The sequence below is a fragment of the Dreissena polymorpha genome, chromosome 13, assembly GCF_020536995.1.
Source record: "Dreissena polymorpha isolate Duluth1 chromosome 13, UMN_Dpol_1.0, whole genome shotgun sequence".
Classification (NCBI taxonomy): domain Eukaryota; kingdom Metazoa; phylum Mollusca; class Bivalvia; order Myida; family Dreissenidae; genus Dreissena; species Dreissena polymorpha.
Window position 1 is genome coordinate 22,014,188 of NC_068367.1, and position 15,524 is coordinate 22,029,711.

A 15,524-nucleotide genomic window follows, 5' to 3' on the forward strand; every position below is an offset into this window, starting at 1 on the left:
TTCTTATTTATTATTTTTAAATAAAATGTTTTTTCTTATTTATTGTTTTAGACTATTAAAATGCATTGCAAATAAAATCAGTATAATTCATAATGTAAGACAAACTCATAATAAACATGGATTTTTCTTATTTCTTTATTGTCATTAAATTGAACGAAACGTCTCAAAAATGCCATTTTTTGGAGTGCAACTTTTTTCAGAGTTACGTCATCTACGATAGTTTATGGAAATACAAAGAACAACTTTGTTGCAATTAGTCCGAAACAAGGTGGGACATAATAATATAAGTTTGTTGGACTAAGTGGATGATTGAAATTCTATATGCCTCTTTTAAGCGCTTAATGTATAACATGGATTAGTTATAATTACACTTAATTAAATGCAATTCACACGAATATCACATAATCACAACAATTAATCAATTGGGCACAGAAAGCATTATGTATGGATAGATGATGATTTTAGTTTAAAGTATGGAATTATTACCGTCTTTAAGCATATTCGTTTCCTCTAGTGTCGAATGTCTTCTACGAAGCGTTCGCTTCTTTTTCTTACGCTTTCTGATCCCTACCAACAGCGTAACGAAACAAACAACAATAACAGCGGAGAGAGTTACTGCAAGACCTATCGTCACTGCGCTATGTCCTACAATGCACGTGAATGTTGTAAAATGCGTCAGCACTTGCAAGTACCAAGGTGCACAATCGGGGTTTTCAGGGCTTTACACACGGGCTTGACAGAATGTAAACACAACGTTAAGAACTTTATTTTTTGCAAATATCTCAAGTTATTGAAATACATTTGCAAAAATCTTTAGTGTATAAAAGACAGTTTTTCTTGCAGCTTTTGCCGATATCTTAAGGTATAAGAATAAATCCTTGAATACGTCTGAAATCGGTGATCAGAGTTCATGTTGCGTGAAGCAAAATCGTGCAGTATGTATGGAATTGTTGAACAAGAACACATACTTAATAAATAAAGTAATTCTGTTGTATTTCACATTGCCATAAGCAGCTTAAAAATCTGTCTTTTGCACTTATTGAAATTCTTAAGAAAAATTGTTTTAAAAAGTGATTCGGAAAAAAGCAGCACTTACCGGTGTGTTTATAATTCTATTAAAGTTTAATTGGGAAACCAACGAAGTCACGTGATCCTGCACCCTGAGTACATGTTGACAAAATGAACACATGTAAACACATGGTTGTAATAATGTTAAGTACCAGAAAGTGTATTTCATGTTTTCTTGAGCATCGCTGACAATATCCCTGGAATATATTTTTTTAACACTCCCTTCGATAGTAAGGGAAAATCCCTGACTTTTGTTCAAGTAAACTTTCTACAAGTACATGTGTTAGTATATGAGATACCAGAAGTGCTTTCATTCGGTAGGCAAGCGGGAAAATAACGTTGGAAGTCCATTCTCCATCCAAGGAACAAGTCCTACTCTGTTTTCCGTGAAAACTGAATCCTTTCTCGCAATGTTAGGTTGCGGTCGTGCCTGGAGGATGTTTATTGATTTGGACGTTCAGTTGTCATCGGCCATTGAATACTTCGGGCAGCGCAAGACAGGTTATCTCTGTGATACAATGTCTAAATGATTAACTGTGAATAAAGATGAAAAAATTTACAAATACTACTCTTATGTTACAATAGCCCATATGGTCTTACTATTAAAACTGTACATTACAAACTTATTCTATTACTATTAGCTTTAAGGATTTTCATTACTTCAAATATAAATGCCTACTATCATGTACATATTCTTATTAATGTATGCATAGTCTTTTTATGCTCCCCCCCCAAAAAAAAAATTGGGGGGAGCATATAGTCACCGCTTCGTCTGTCTGTGTGTCCGTGTGTCAAGACGTCCGTCCGTCCGTGCACAATTTTGTCCGGGCTATCTCAGCAACTAATGACCGGAATTCAATTAAACTTTATGGCAAGCTTCACTACCAAGAGGAGATGTGCATATAATCAGCCGGTTCTGGTCGGATGATTATTCACAGAGTTATGGCCCTTTGAAATTTCCATTTACTGTACATATAGTGCAATTCTTTTCCGGGCTATTTCTCAGCAACTAATGACCGGAATTTAATTAAACTTTATGGGAAGCTTCACTACCAAGAGGAGATTTGCATATTATCAGGGGGTTCTGGTCGGATGATTTTTCACAGAGTTATGGTCCTTTGAAATTATCCATTAACTGTACATAGTGCAATTCTTGTCCGGGCTATTTCTCAGCAACTAATGACCGGAATTCAATGAAACTTAATGGGAAGCTTCACTACCAAGAGGGGATGTGCGTATTATCAGCCGGTTCTGGTCGGATGATTTTTCACAGAGTTATGGCCCTTTGAAATTTTCCATTGTACATATAGTGCAATTCTTGTCCGGGCTATTCTCAGCAACTTATTACGGGAAGTCAATGAAACTTTATGGCAAGCTTCACTACCAACAGGAGATGTGCATATTATCAGCCGGTTCTGGTCGGAGGATTTTTTACAGAGTTATGGCCCTTTGAAATTTTCAATTGTATATAGTTCAATTCTTGTCCGAGCTATTTCTCAGCAACTTATCACGGGATTTCAACTAAACTTTTTGGGAAGCTTCACTACCAACAGGAGATGTGCAAATTTTAAGCCGGTCATGGTCGGATGATTTTTCACAGAGTTATGGCCCTTTGAAATTTTCTATAAACTGTACATATAGTGCAATTCTTGTCCGGGCTATTTCTCTCCAACTACTGACTAGAATTCAATGAAGTTTTATGGGAAGCTACACTACCTTGAGGAGATGCGAATATTTTGTCCAAAGTAATGCCCCTCAAGACGTTTCCTTTTATTGAATATATAGTGCAAAATTGTGACAAAAAACCTTTGGGGAGCATCACCCGTCTCCGACGGTTTCTTGTTACAGTCTAGAAATACCTTTACACTCTGGAAGGGTCCCACGCCAAATACCATAATCTCCGCACTGGAGAGCTGTGCTGCAAGACAATCGGTAACCATAGTAACAGGATGCCCTCAATGTGGTGTTGTAAGGTACCTTACTCAACATAGTACCGTAGCTTCCATTTGCAGGAGGGGTAGGAACTCGGCACCCTGCGACTGAAAAAGCGTGTCGCGTGATCATTTGTTGGTAATTTAAGTTCACAGCTAGCTCGCAATAAAACAATAACATAAACAATTGTATTTTAGAAACTTAACTTATTTTTAGTTAGTTTAAATTGTGGTTTTCATAAATATTTGATATCAGATCGGTATTTTTGGGCGCAGCATGCAAGCGTCAATACGACTTATAACCTTGCAAAAGATTTAATGAATTTCATATTTTTAGAAGATTTGTAAAAATACCAATAGTACTAAAAGGCAACTTGCGACTTAAATAACTTGGGAAATTATTGTGTATGTTCATGTATAGGAACTACGTATTGTTTTTGCATCAAAAATGCCTATACAATATGTAAATACGGTAATTAAAAAATGGGAGACCTTTTGACCTTCATATAATATTTTTAATCAACGAATCAAAATTCTTTTATAACTTATATACTTGAGCTAGATTGTACAAGTAATATAATATATTATAGAAATACTACAAAAAGTACAATACTATGAACAAGAGCTGTGTTTGTGAAACACAATGCCCCCTACTGCGCCGCCACAATTTTGACCTTTGATCTTTAAGGATGACCTTGACTTTTCACCACTCAAAATGTGCAGCTCAGTGATATACACATGCATGCCAAATATCAAGTGGCTATCTTTAATATTGCAAAGTTATGACCAAGGTTAAAGTTTTGGGACACACACACACATTATATAATGACACACACCTACGATGCCACACACATACAACGACAAACAGACAGGCCAAAAAATATACCCCCGATCATTCGATCCGGGGGCATAAAAATGATTGGTACTAAAGGATTTTAAAAATGAAAAGAAGAGTTTGCATTTTCAGTAGTTAGTTAGTTAGTTACCTCGTTCCTTTTCCTGATCTCGCCTGTGTCGTAGGTCTGCAACAATTATATAGAGAACAATAGGTTAGTGTTGATTATAGATCAGGTTTATTATGCGAGGCTTAGACAACAAAAGCACTTTTTATTCAGTAAACCTTTTTATTAAATGAAAATTTATTTAACTGGATAATTTCGCTGCCTTTTTTACGTCATTTTGTCGAAAAAAATCATTTTGGGGTTTATAGCAGAAATTTAACCAACGGGGCTTTATTCAACCGAATTCGCTGTAAAAGTGGGATAAATACTTTTATATACGCTTCATTTCAACAAATATAATGAGTTAAACTGCTAATGAATGTGCTAAATGTCATAAATCAACTTGCTTCAGTGTTGTTAATCTTGTTTGCACATCATTGTTTGACCTATGTTTGTCAGTTTAGTATTCCTTTTTTTAATTTTAGACGCTTTGGAATGTATCATTTATCGTGGATGGAGTAACATTCCATCGTTTTGCAATTAGAATATATATTTTATGCATTAGCGAACATGTAGTATGGGTTTTGAGTTAGATTTTAGTCGCAAGGTAATTTTGGATGAATGTGAATACTTGCTTTCATTCTATAAGCATATCATTGAAAGTTAAGGCGAGAAAATGAGAATTTCAAAGAACAATCGTTCCGTAAAATATAAGTTGAAGTGTATAAAAATGCTCTGTGTTTTGTGCAATCATACAATAAAATGTAAACCTTCGTAATGTTTTTTCAAGCCTGCTAGCGGAAAGTTCGATATAGAAGTAATATCAATCCAGTGAATGTGCGTGCGTGCGTGTAAATGCGTGTGCGCGCTTGTCCAGCTTTGCCAAACTGCAGCTGTTAAACAAATCGTGCAATTTTGAAGCATTTTCTAGCAAATGTTCGTCATTATGTAAGATCAATCTCCCTACATGAAATATCAATGTTACTCTTAGAAACCAATTTGCAATTTTCCGAACGAAAATAGGTGTCATTCACGAGCCAAATTTGAAATTTGCCACTCACGACTAAAATCATCGTCGGATACCCACGTTCGACCCATTCCGCTATTCTCCATTTATCGATGCTGGAGAGTAACGGAATGAATTAGTCGTGGGTATCCGACGATGGACTAAAATAAGTACTTTTAAAAAGATTTAATTTATCTGGAGAGGATTTTTTAGCGCGTGGGCACATGAACAAATAACACTTATTGCAAAAGGTACAACATTTGCATGACAGTACTTGTTATTGAACTAATTAGTGTTTTTTTGAACGTCTGCATATTGAACGCACACATTATGATTTAAAAGGTGTTTACAAGAAATTATTGAATAAATGTTAATGTGTGTATCTGTTTGTATCTCTCATGCCATGCAATAAGTGTTATCGCAACAATTGATTTTTATGATTCGTAAGACCTGTTTATTTTTAATTTCATATTGTTAAAATGTATTGGCTTAGCAACATTTAATTCAAATTTATTTACCACACAATTAATTTAAATTTATATTCCGTGTACCATAGTCAAACTACAGTAGTTAATAAGTTTTAAGGATCCACACCAGGTTAACAATAAAACATATTTAAGTAAAATAACGCTAAATAGTGTGAACTTTATGCATTTTATTTACCTTCATTTAATAAAAAGGAAATGTTGTTTTAAAAATGAAATTGACGGGAATTCAAATATGATTGTTGGTGTTTAATTTTGAGTTTAATTTACTAATGATTACTAGAAAAGAATTACCATAACAGAACGCCGAGCAGTTATTCACGTGGAATGCAGAGAAACAGTCGTCCTGGATATCAGAACATCGTCGACAAAATCTAAACGCCATGTCGCAGTATTGGTCTGTTCGGTTCCTTAAATACAGTCAACAGATTATATGCATATCTTGCAATTTGTCTTATTTTAACTACTACCATATGGATACCGATTCCATCCTATCGCTTTAGATCGCCATGGCTTAGTGGAGATGGATTCCACCTAGCGAACGCGAGGACAGGGGTTCAAACCCTTCTGCGTAGGCGATCTCGCAAAATACGTCAAATACTGGTCTTTCACGGAAACGGATTCGAGAACGTTTAAATAAGCCTTAAGCTTTCGAAGCAATTTCTCTAAATAAATTACTTTAAACTTACGCGATTTGCATATGGGATGCGTTGTTAACTAGAAACATAAAAAATATGTGCCAATTTCGTTTGCTCTCATTAGTCGAACCTGCATTCTTACTCATCATTATTGAAATACAAAGAATGTTCTTTTATTTCTGGTACACTTATGCGTTAGAATGCGATAATCTTATTCACATATAAACCAAGTCTTGCTATATATGTTTTATTTGTCTTAACCTGTACAACTTTCTTCCAAACTATGTCACTTACAAATTGCAGCTGTCCCCATAACAATAATATGCTGTCGTTTCAACATCTCGTAGAGTAACCTTGTCCACTCCCAAAGAAAGAAGTATGAGAAAGCCCAATCGCCCTGAAAATTGCAATGTGTATGCGTTTTCTTTTCTTCTTAAGAGATGTTTACCTATTGTAATTATTTAATATCTTAACGTTCTTGCAAATAACACCTTACCATATTATATCTTTATTATAATTTCATCTCACCTCTATAGTTCATTGTCCCAGTCGATTAATATGAATTGACACTCAATGACCTCGTATTTTTTAATACTTTATCATGACTAAAGCGTATCAAAAAAAGTTTTCGAACAGACAGAAGTCAAAGAAAAAAGTCAAAAACTTATCTACATATGTTAACGTTACACAATAAAAAATAAAGCAGTACATTTTGTCACAGAAGATGCTTTTATCCATTGTGCATCGGTTTATCAGTTCACATTTCATCCTAAATGTAAGCCGAATGTTGGATTACAAGCAGTGTTATCCCATACTTGCTTCAGTCTACGTTTAACAAACCGGAAATTCCATTCTTGAATGGGTATTATAAACCTTCTGGGATCCCACAATATTTCGAATGATATCTTAAAGAGAGTATTAACGATTTTTATATGTGTTAAATTGTTATATATTGATAAAAATATGTTACAATAACACAACATAGGCAAGAACAATTATACATTGAAGACGAATTTCATAAAATTAAGCAAAGACAAATTAACGCCCCGAACCGATTGTGACGAAAATATTTCCTACAATAACCGAAGAATTCGTCTTTTACTTAGGATCGGATTTAGTGCTCGTGTGTAGTATGAATTGATATCGTTACAGAAAATTAAAATGATCCGTAAAACAAAAGTGTGTCTTTGTGTCGTATGAACGAATCTGCACTAAAGCTAAATTTAGAATCACATCGTACATGCATGGTATACATGCTGGCGAATTCGACTGTACAGACCAGAATTCAATATCTGGCTTATTTCGCATTTTTCGACACGTGTTCTTCGTAACTTTTATTGTAATTTATATTGGTTTAAAATTTATTATATTAAAATTAATATTGAAATATACCTATAATAAGTTGTTTACACATTTAATATAAATTCCTTTATATTTGACAAAACCACGCATACTCTCTTTAAATAAAGGTGGTATATATATATATATATATATATATATATATATATATATATATATATATATATATATATATATATATATATAAAATTTAACAGTTTAACAAACCGGAAATTCCATTTTATTCAGCTAATTATAAACCTTCTAGAATCCCAAAATAATTCCAATGAAAACTTTAATAAAGGTGACGGACGGACGGACAGACAGACAGGCAGGCAGGCAGGCAGGCAGAATCAATTCGCCTCTAAAAACCGAGATGATTAATCAAAGCGCTGAAGGCATTGCAGTTGTACGCACTTTGAACGTATTTATTATTCCTTACAGTCACCGGACATGAAGTTCGACTTTTGAACACCAATGTAATTTACTTTTGATTGTCTACAGTGTTGAGATTTTTAATAAGGAGGAAAATGCCATTGATAAGCAATCTCTCATAATTTTATGCAGGGTTCTCACAAACTCCACTCATGATTACAAAGATGAAAGAGAAATTCAACGTATATCTAAGTTGGCGCTCGGGAAAATTCTGTGAGTCTAACAAAGAATGAACCACACCTTATTTCAAATTATAAATATATTAGTTTTAACGAGCTTTGTATTTAATTCTCGATCAAACCAAATTAAAAAATAACATATATTTTAAGCCTGAAATTAAATGCCTTATTTTATGTGTTTCCATTTCATTTTTAGTTGGTAGCGTTAGCGGCCGACTTAATTTACAGAGCATGTTTTGCAAATCAGTATGTGCTTAGCTAGCTTAGCTATGCTAAGGACTGTAACTCACTATGCTAGGAACGATTACCTCTGCCTGTCTGCACTGCAGTCGACGAATGCTTAGGAGCGTCTGCTATACTACTGCAGTGGGTGTATTTACCAGCTTGTAAGTCGATATTAGCCAGTCTAGTGTTTATCATTGGAATCTGTACATGTTGGGCGCTTTCAAGGAAAACGGGCTTAATGCATGTCAAATAAGATTAGCCTGTGCACACTGATAAGCCTGTGCAATGCGCACAAGCTTATCAAAGACGACAACAGCGAACAACTTCGCCAATATTATTTATCAACAGAAATGTTGCACGTGTTGAGTATTCAGCTGATACGTTGCAATTATGGATTATACATACATGTCAAATAATATCCGTTCAAATAAACAATCTTTGATATTTAATGTTTTGATTTCAACAATGTTAAGTTTTAAGGTTTAGACATCTCACATGTTCATCTTGTGCATTGTCCAATTTAAAATGTTCAATGAATAAAAAATTAAATGTTCAAAATGTAAATATAAATTTACTTTTATTTTTAAATCGCATACACAACGCACAAAACTTTGTCACAACTCTAACGCTTCTTTACAAAGGTAACTGCTAAAGTATAAAAATTTGCAACAGTAACTTTAACGAACTTCCGATTTCCACTGTGAGCATGTAAACACGAGATTATTCATCGCGTACCATTACCTCATGCAATATTATGAGTTGACAATTGAACAGTTGGAAAGTTTGCATGAAATTTACACGCGGTGGGAGCGACAAAATTATTTTTCGTCTTAGCCAGGAACCAATGCCTCGCTTACGGGCCGAGAACCATTGTAAATGTAAACAATGATTCTTCTGGTGCACAGGTGTTAGGCGCGTGGCCAAGTCACTTTAACACCAGGGCTTAACACTAAGGCACGTCCGAACGACATTCACTGCCTGTACCTAGGTCCGGGCTATCCAATGTCCCAGGAACATGCCCGACCGGTCGTATGTATTTTGGGCGGGATTATATGTTCTATATCAATAAACTGTGTTTTAAATAAGCTTTTCAAAGATGCAGAAATCTTAACACAGTATGATCAGATGACAATTAAATCCCAGTGACGTTGGAGACAACAAACGGATCGTATCTCGAAATATATTTGGACCCCCCTGATTAGAATCAAAAAGAGGCCGACAATTCAGAAAATCCCGGCGGTTTTCCTGGAAAAACACGTCAGTACATATTTTTAAACAGAATTCCGCTAGATACGGTTTTTGATTGATTTCCTCGAAGTGTCGTGTTTTCTCGATTAAAATACCTTTTAAACTAAAAGCCGGGATCGCCCAGGATCGTCCGGGATCAATGAAGGTAAAAAACTCGACATCAACGCAAAGTTACCATAAAATTATGAGTTTTTTTCAAATTTTAAATAATTTTAATTTGTTTGATCTATTAACAGTGTTTTGACAATCTTTTTTACGCAATTCAATTAGCAAAACTAATATTAATGGTTGATCCCGGCTTTAAGTCGAGAGTTAACCCAATCTCCACGCAGAGTTGTCGTTCCTTGCTCTCACTGTAACCGTCGTGCAAGAGATCGGAGTTAACCCTGTAGGTCAGAATACACTAAATAGTTTCCTTATATAATTCAATGTGAAAGCGACAACTTTAGTCCAAAATAAATGCAACATTTTGCACATAGAGACCCCGATAACCTTACCTTTTCTTAAAGGCCATTCTAAGCGGAATCGATTTATGCAATAAAAAAGATATGTCATGTACAGTGCAAGAAAGAACTTGACACAAATCAAAATCGACTGTTTTTGCAACTTTTTTTCCGGCCGTTTCTTAGTGGAGTGTAACCTTTTTCATGGCGATGGTTTACTATAGTCTTCAAGTTTATCATATTTCAGGGATTCAGTAGTGAACAACTATTCATGTCCTACCATTATCTCCGAAAGATAACACCCGAATACAAGATAAAAGTGAAAAACATGCCTTCCTGTCAACTATGGTATTTTTTTAGAGAGTACAGCCCTTCATAAAACGGTTATTTAGTGTACCGTAACCTATAAAACAACGTTTACTATTAACATCGCGAAAAATAAGTATTTATCGATACTTATGAACCTATTTGCTATGTGCATGCCAAATTTCCGACCGATCTTTCACGTAGAAATGCTTTAAAATGCATTTTATTATAACGCCTGGTAAGCCATCTGGCTTTCGCGGTAGGAGCTTTGATTATTGAATGGCACGTTGGAGTAAAAAAGATAACCCTTGACAATAAAAATCGGTCATAATACTGGAATATTGTTACAAGTTATTTAGAAAAAGAAGTAAACAACTATCAAAACATGTTTATGAGTTATTTCAGCACAAATTGTTGCGATCTGAGATGCTCAAGACGAGATTGTGTACGTTTTTATTTCTTATTTTCCTTTAAAAACGCATTTCTTTTCTTAAAAACTCGCTAGGCCTCTTAAATTCATGAAACAAACGCAGTTACTCCGTGAAACTTGCCAAAACGCGTTAAATCCCGCCCCAAAAATGGTGAATTTCTGTAAATACAGCTCCTTTGTGACTGGGCCTGGTTTGCCTTTAGGTCAGAATACACTAAGTAGTTTCCCTATATAATTCAATGTGAAAGCGACAACTTTAGGCCAAAATAAATGCAACCTTTTGCACATAGAGACCCCGAGAACCGTACGTTTTCTGAAAGGCCATTCTAAGCGGAATCGATTTATGCAATAAAAAAGATATGTCATGTACAATGCAAGAAAGAATCAAAATCGACAGTTTTTGCTACTTTTTTTTCGGCCGTTTCTTAGTGGAGTGTAACCTTTTCAGTGCAATGGTTTACTATAGTCTTCAAGTTTATCATATATCAGGGATTCAGTAGTGAACACCTATTCATGCCCTACCATTATCTCCGAAAGATAACACCTTAATACTAGATAAAAGTGTAAAACATGCCTTCCTGTCAACTTTGGTATTTTTTTAGAGAGTAGCCCTCATGAAACGGTTATTTAGTGTACTGTAACCTGTACAATTGTAACGACTACCGTAACACGTTATTTTGCGACACCTAAGATTCACTTACCATTTGTCGTCAGACAGCAACCGCGGCAATCTATGTAAAAAAGGTTTTAACATTCATGTCGTTGTTTAAGTTTGGCTTTACGGGTGGGGATGGAGGTTCCTCGGATAAGTAAAGAAAAGGGAAGGAGGAAAGTAATAGAAAGTATGAGGGAAAAAAAACAAGGAAATTTCTCCCGAAATGGCGTGAAGATTACAAATAGATGTCTTAAGTAGTTGAATAATGAATTTATTAGCAGTAGTAAGGTAAGCTAATAAGAATGATTGAATCATAATTGCGCATCTCCAAGCACAAGAAAATACAAGTTGAATGATTAATATAAAGGTTTTGATAATATTTGGGTCAGGGCACATGAAAGATTGGTCAGGGCTAGAAGTTCTGCATTACTAGCCCGAATGGGCTAGTTGAAAAAAAGTATGTGTTAAGCCCTGAACACTATCAATATGTCATAAAACAACATTTTTCATCATTTTGACCAAAACTATATATATATACAAGGTATTTATCTCTTGACACAGGAAAATCACCTACATCAACATTTTTAAGCCATTAAGTATCTAAATGGCAGCCATTAAGTATCTAAATGGCGGTCGATTTTTATAAACAATGTACCATTTTGTTGGGAAAGGTTGCCTCGTGACGACAAATGACGGCTACTTGCCAACATAAACTACAAGAAAACAATTCTCAACTCGTAGAAATGCTAGGTCGGCTCCCGTCTGACCGAACGTTCAGTGCCGAGTAAAAGTTTCGAAATACCCCAGCTACCGAAAATAATCCGCATTAGTACAATAAACAAATAGGAGTTCATTAACTAACAACACAGATTTTTCTTTTTGTCCACACCAAACAATAATATAATCGTTATGTTTGAAAAAAAGCGATATCAGCCAGATATTTGATTCTGAAATCGAAAATAGCTGTACAGTCGAATTCGCCAGCATGTATATTATGCATGTACGATGTGAATCCAAACTTAGTTTAACCGTTCGTTATAAATTCCTGCAACGATATATATTCATACAACACACGAACACTAACTCTGGTCTCTATAAAAAGACGAATGTTTCGGTTATTGTAGGAAAACATGTTCCACACAATCGGCTTGGGCGCTTATTGGTCTTTGCTGCATTTTATGAAATTCGTATTTAATGTATATATTTTTCTTGCCTATTTTGTATTATTGTAACATATTTAATCAACATATTACAATTTAACACATATAAAAAATCGAATAATCTCGCTTTAAACAATATCCCCTAATAACATTTGTTGATTGTCTGAATAGTAATTGTCTTGGATACTGTAACGCTAATAAGGTAATAAGCACGTTAAACATTAGCTCATGCACGCTTTTATCATGTACAGCAGGCTGTTTCATTTCAAATGCCCATAAACACATGTAATTATGTGTAAATAACGGCATTGATCAATTTTAACATATCAAACTAGAAGTGGCGCGGCAGAGGCCGACGCGTATCTCCACGCCGCATAGATGTTATATTTGAAGGCAATTTTGGGTGGGCAAGGCCTATGTTGGGATGGGTAATGTGGACATGGATGATCGGTATAGACCGTGTTGTCATAAGAGATGTTCAGTATTAATTTGAAGTCAATTGGTGAATTAAAATAAGAAGTTATGTTCAAACAAAATTGTGGATGGTCGTGGTCGGTCGCCGTCGCACATATACTCATAGCTAACATGTGTGTAAGTTTCAAGGTTCTAGTGCTAATAGTGCAAGAGGAGATAATGGCCGAATGGACGGACAGAAAGATGGCGACCATTACAATATCCCCACGATTTTAAAAGCCAAAGGGATAACAATTACTCTGTGGTCATTTCTATCGGGGCTAATATGTGATGGTACGTACGTATCATACTTTAAGTGACCATCGTTAATCATGTAATGTAAATTGACATGACTAAAGAACTTGAGGATACCAAGTTGGCGCCATAAACTTCTTGTTTTGGTATGATTGTATTATAGGCATCAGTTTAAAATCCATAAATCTGAATCTTTTACACTACTGCGTATGCAACTAAAGTGCACTTCTGTGGCGAGGAACATTTGTGAATCTACTGGGAAAGGCGTGGTGTGGCAATAGGTTAGCTAACACGTTTATTTTTACACAAATACATGTTCACGGTCATAGTAACATAGTAACTACTGAATATGCTTGCAAGGTAGGTGCCAACATAAATATTCCGAATAGTGAATGAAATACCGTTTGGATCTTCATTCAGACACCGGTTTCACAATGTTATCATTATTTATTTAGATGATGATTTTCAGTTCACTACCCTGATGTCCGTCAAATGCACTCCATACAGCAGCCGTCCACCGTCCGGACCTGCTGGTCAAACGGACAGTTCACTGCCGGACATTTCACGCTAGTGCAGGCGTAGCGACCACCTTGCAGACATTCGCATGTGAGGCAAGGGTTCACTGGGTCCATGAACGTGCTTCCTGTAAATCTAAATGTACAGACGTTACTTTTTAGAAACATAAGTTTAGTCCAACAAAATGTTTTCCTTGTGTATGTGCAAAACATTTTAAGAAGAAAATTATGCCGACAAGATGTTATACACATAGTTATTAAATATAAAAATACAATTTATGATGCGCTTTGCGACTATCTGAATTGTGACAACGTTCTTATCAGGTTAACAAATAGTATTGACGAAATACAATGCTTGAACTAATGAAGCAATGACTGCCGAAATACAGATAATATAATTGCGTACGTATTTCCGACTCCATATATTTTTCTGTAATTAAACGTTTGAATATTTTAATGTTTGATATTTTTGTTTAATTACTCAACAGGTTATACACATGAAGAACTAACATATTTTGCGAAATTAGAATATTTTAAAGGCAAACCTGTTTCGAACCCATGACCGGCCTTGTAACAGCGCTCACTGTCGGGAGGTTTTGGCGCGAGGCTCAGAGTCTCCAGGCCCGCCGGAACGAGCAGCGTCACTGCTACAAACAGCAGACGTCGCATCGTGAGATATCCACACTTTTAAAGACCAATTGATAAAAAATGCGTGTCTGAATGGCGCGATAAGATAATCAATAATATGCGTGCCCTGAAATTTCACTGACATTACCTAATTGACTATGTGTAACGAATAGCGGCAAACATAGTATGAATTTAATCAGTTTGAAAACGTTAAAAATTTTCGTAAAGATGCCATTTACATACGTTTTAGTACGTTGAAGTTAATTTTTTAATAATCTAACAATGAAGGCGCTTTTAAGTTCATACATTTGAACGATGCGGGATAAAATCTGGTCTGCTATTTGTGCAAACAAACCAATACATTAGTGGTCGATAGTCATCTTATATTTTTCTTTAAACTTAACAGAGACGTGTCATTCAGTAAAATGAATGTTTTACCTCTGTAATTCATTGTAATTTATGTCAATATAGTTATATCACACTTTATCAAAGACTTAAGTATTTTACGGTTTATGATTTAAGGCTTTTACGCTTAAGTACCCTGAAATATATTTTAAAATGAGATATTATGTTTTCTTAATGAAGCTGTCTTTTGCATATTTGATACATTATATGTAAACTGTTTTTAGTTTTACACGCAATATTTGTGAAAACAAAAAAACAAAACTTTTGAGTTTTTGTGTAAAACTGGCGGGCAATAACATTTTTACAGTGTGTCATGTTGCAAGAACAGGTAGTTGGAAACATGTTTACATACGGGATTGTTACCACGCTTTATTTTGTTTGCTCGCAGTAATACGATTACACACACTAATCAAACACATATACATAGAATAATTACACCCATGTACATCAAACCGAGTTCATATTTATGTGTCGGAGATTGATAATCGTATGCGACCAGTTTCGATGATGTTTAAAACACACATTCATTACCATTTTCATATACATTTATAGTGCAGATAGGCGTTTATTTAAATCCGGGAATCTAATACATGTATACAAAATGTTAAAAGACTTTATTACAAAAGGATGATTTAATAATCATTATATTATTTTAAAGATACTTGTTCCAGATTGCAAATCGACACAACTTTTTGTCACAGATTCAAAAATACAAAAACAGTGCACATTATATAGCTAAACTAAATATTATTAACATCACTGACTGAGATATGTAGTGAAC

The 15,524-nt window shown here is 35.0% G+C and overlaps 1 protein-coding gene across 2 annotated transcripts; it reads right to left on the reverse strand.

Annotated features, from left to right (window-relative positions):
- Nucleotides 1–257: 257 nt before the first annotated feature.
- Nucleotides 258–6,880, reverse strand: LOC127856568 (E-selectin-like). 2 transcript variants are annotated; one of them, XR_008038123.1, is made up of 6 exons: nucleotides 6,779–6,880; nucleotides 6,364–6,466; nucleotides 5,726–5,841; nucleotides 3,986–4,021; nucleotides 2,928–3,107; nucleotides 258–1,576 (listed from the first exon to the last, which is right to left on the reverse strand). XR_008038123.1 is itself a non-coding variant. In XM_052392864.1 (6 exons), the coding sequence occupies exons 1-6, from the start codon at nucleotides 6,608–6,610 to the stop codon at nucleotides 1,533–1,535; spliced, it is 492 nt and encodes a 163-aa protein (XP_052248824.1). In that variant the 5' UTR covers nucleotides 6,611–6,802; the 3' UTR covers nucleotides 258–1,532. The 2 variants fall into 2 exon arrangements, 1 of the variants encoding a protein (XP_052248824.1); XM_052392864.1 differs by having other exon boundaries at nucleotides 6,598–6,802.
- Nucleotides 6,881–15,524: the final 8,644 nt, after the last annotated feature.

Excerpts from the sequence above, each read along its gene's own strand:
- LOC127856568 (XM_052392864.1), bottom strand. Across the intron at positions 3,108-3,985 it reads AGATCAGGAAAAGGAACGAG|TCGCAGGGTGCCGAGTTCCT; the intron begins GTAACTAACTAA and ends ACGCTTTTTCAG. Across the intron at positions 1,577-2,927 it reads GACCCTTCCAGAGTGTAAAG|AGATAACCTGTCTTGCGCTG; the intron begins GTATTTCTAGAC and ends ATTGTATCACAG.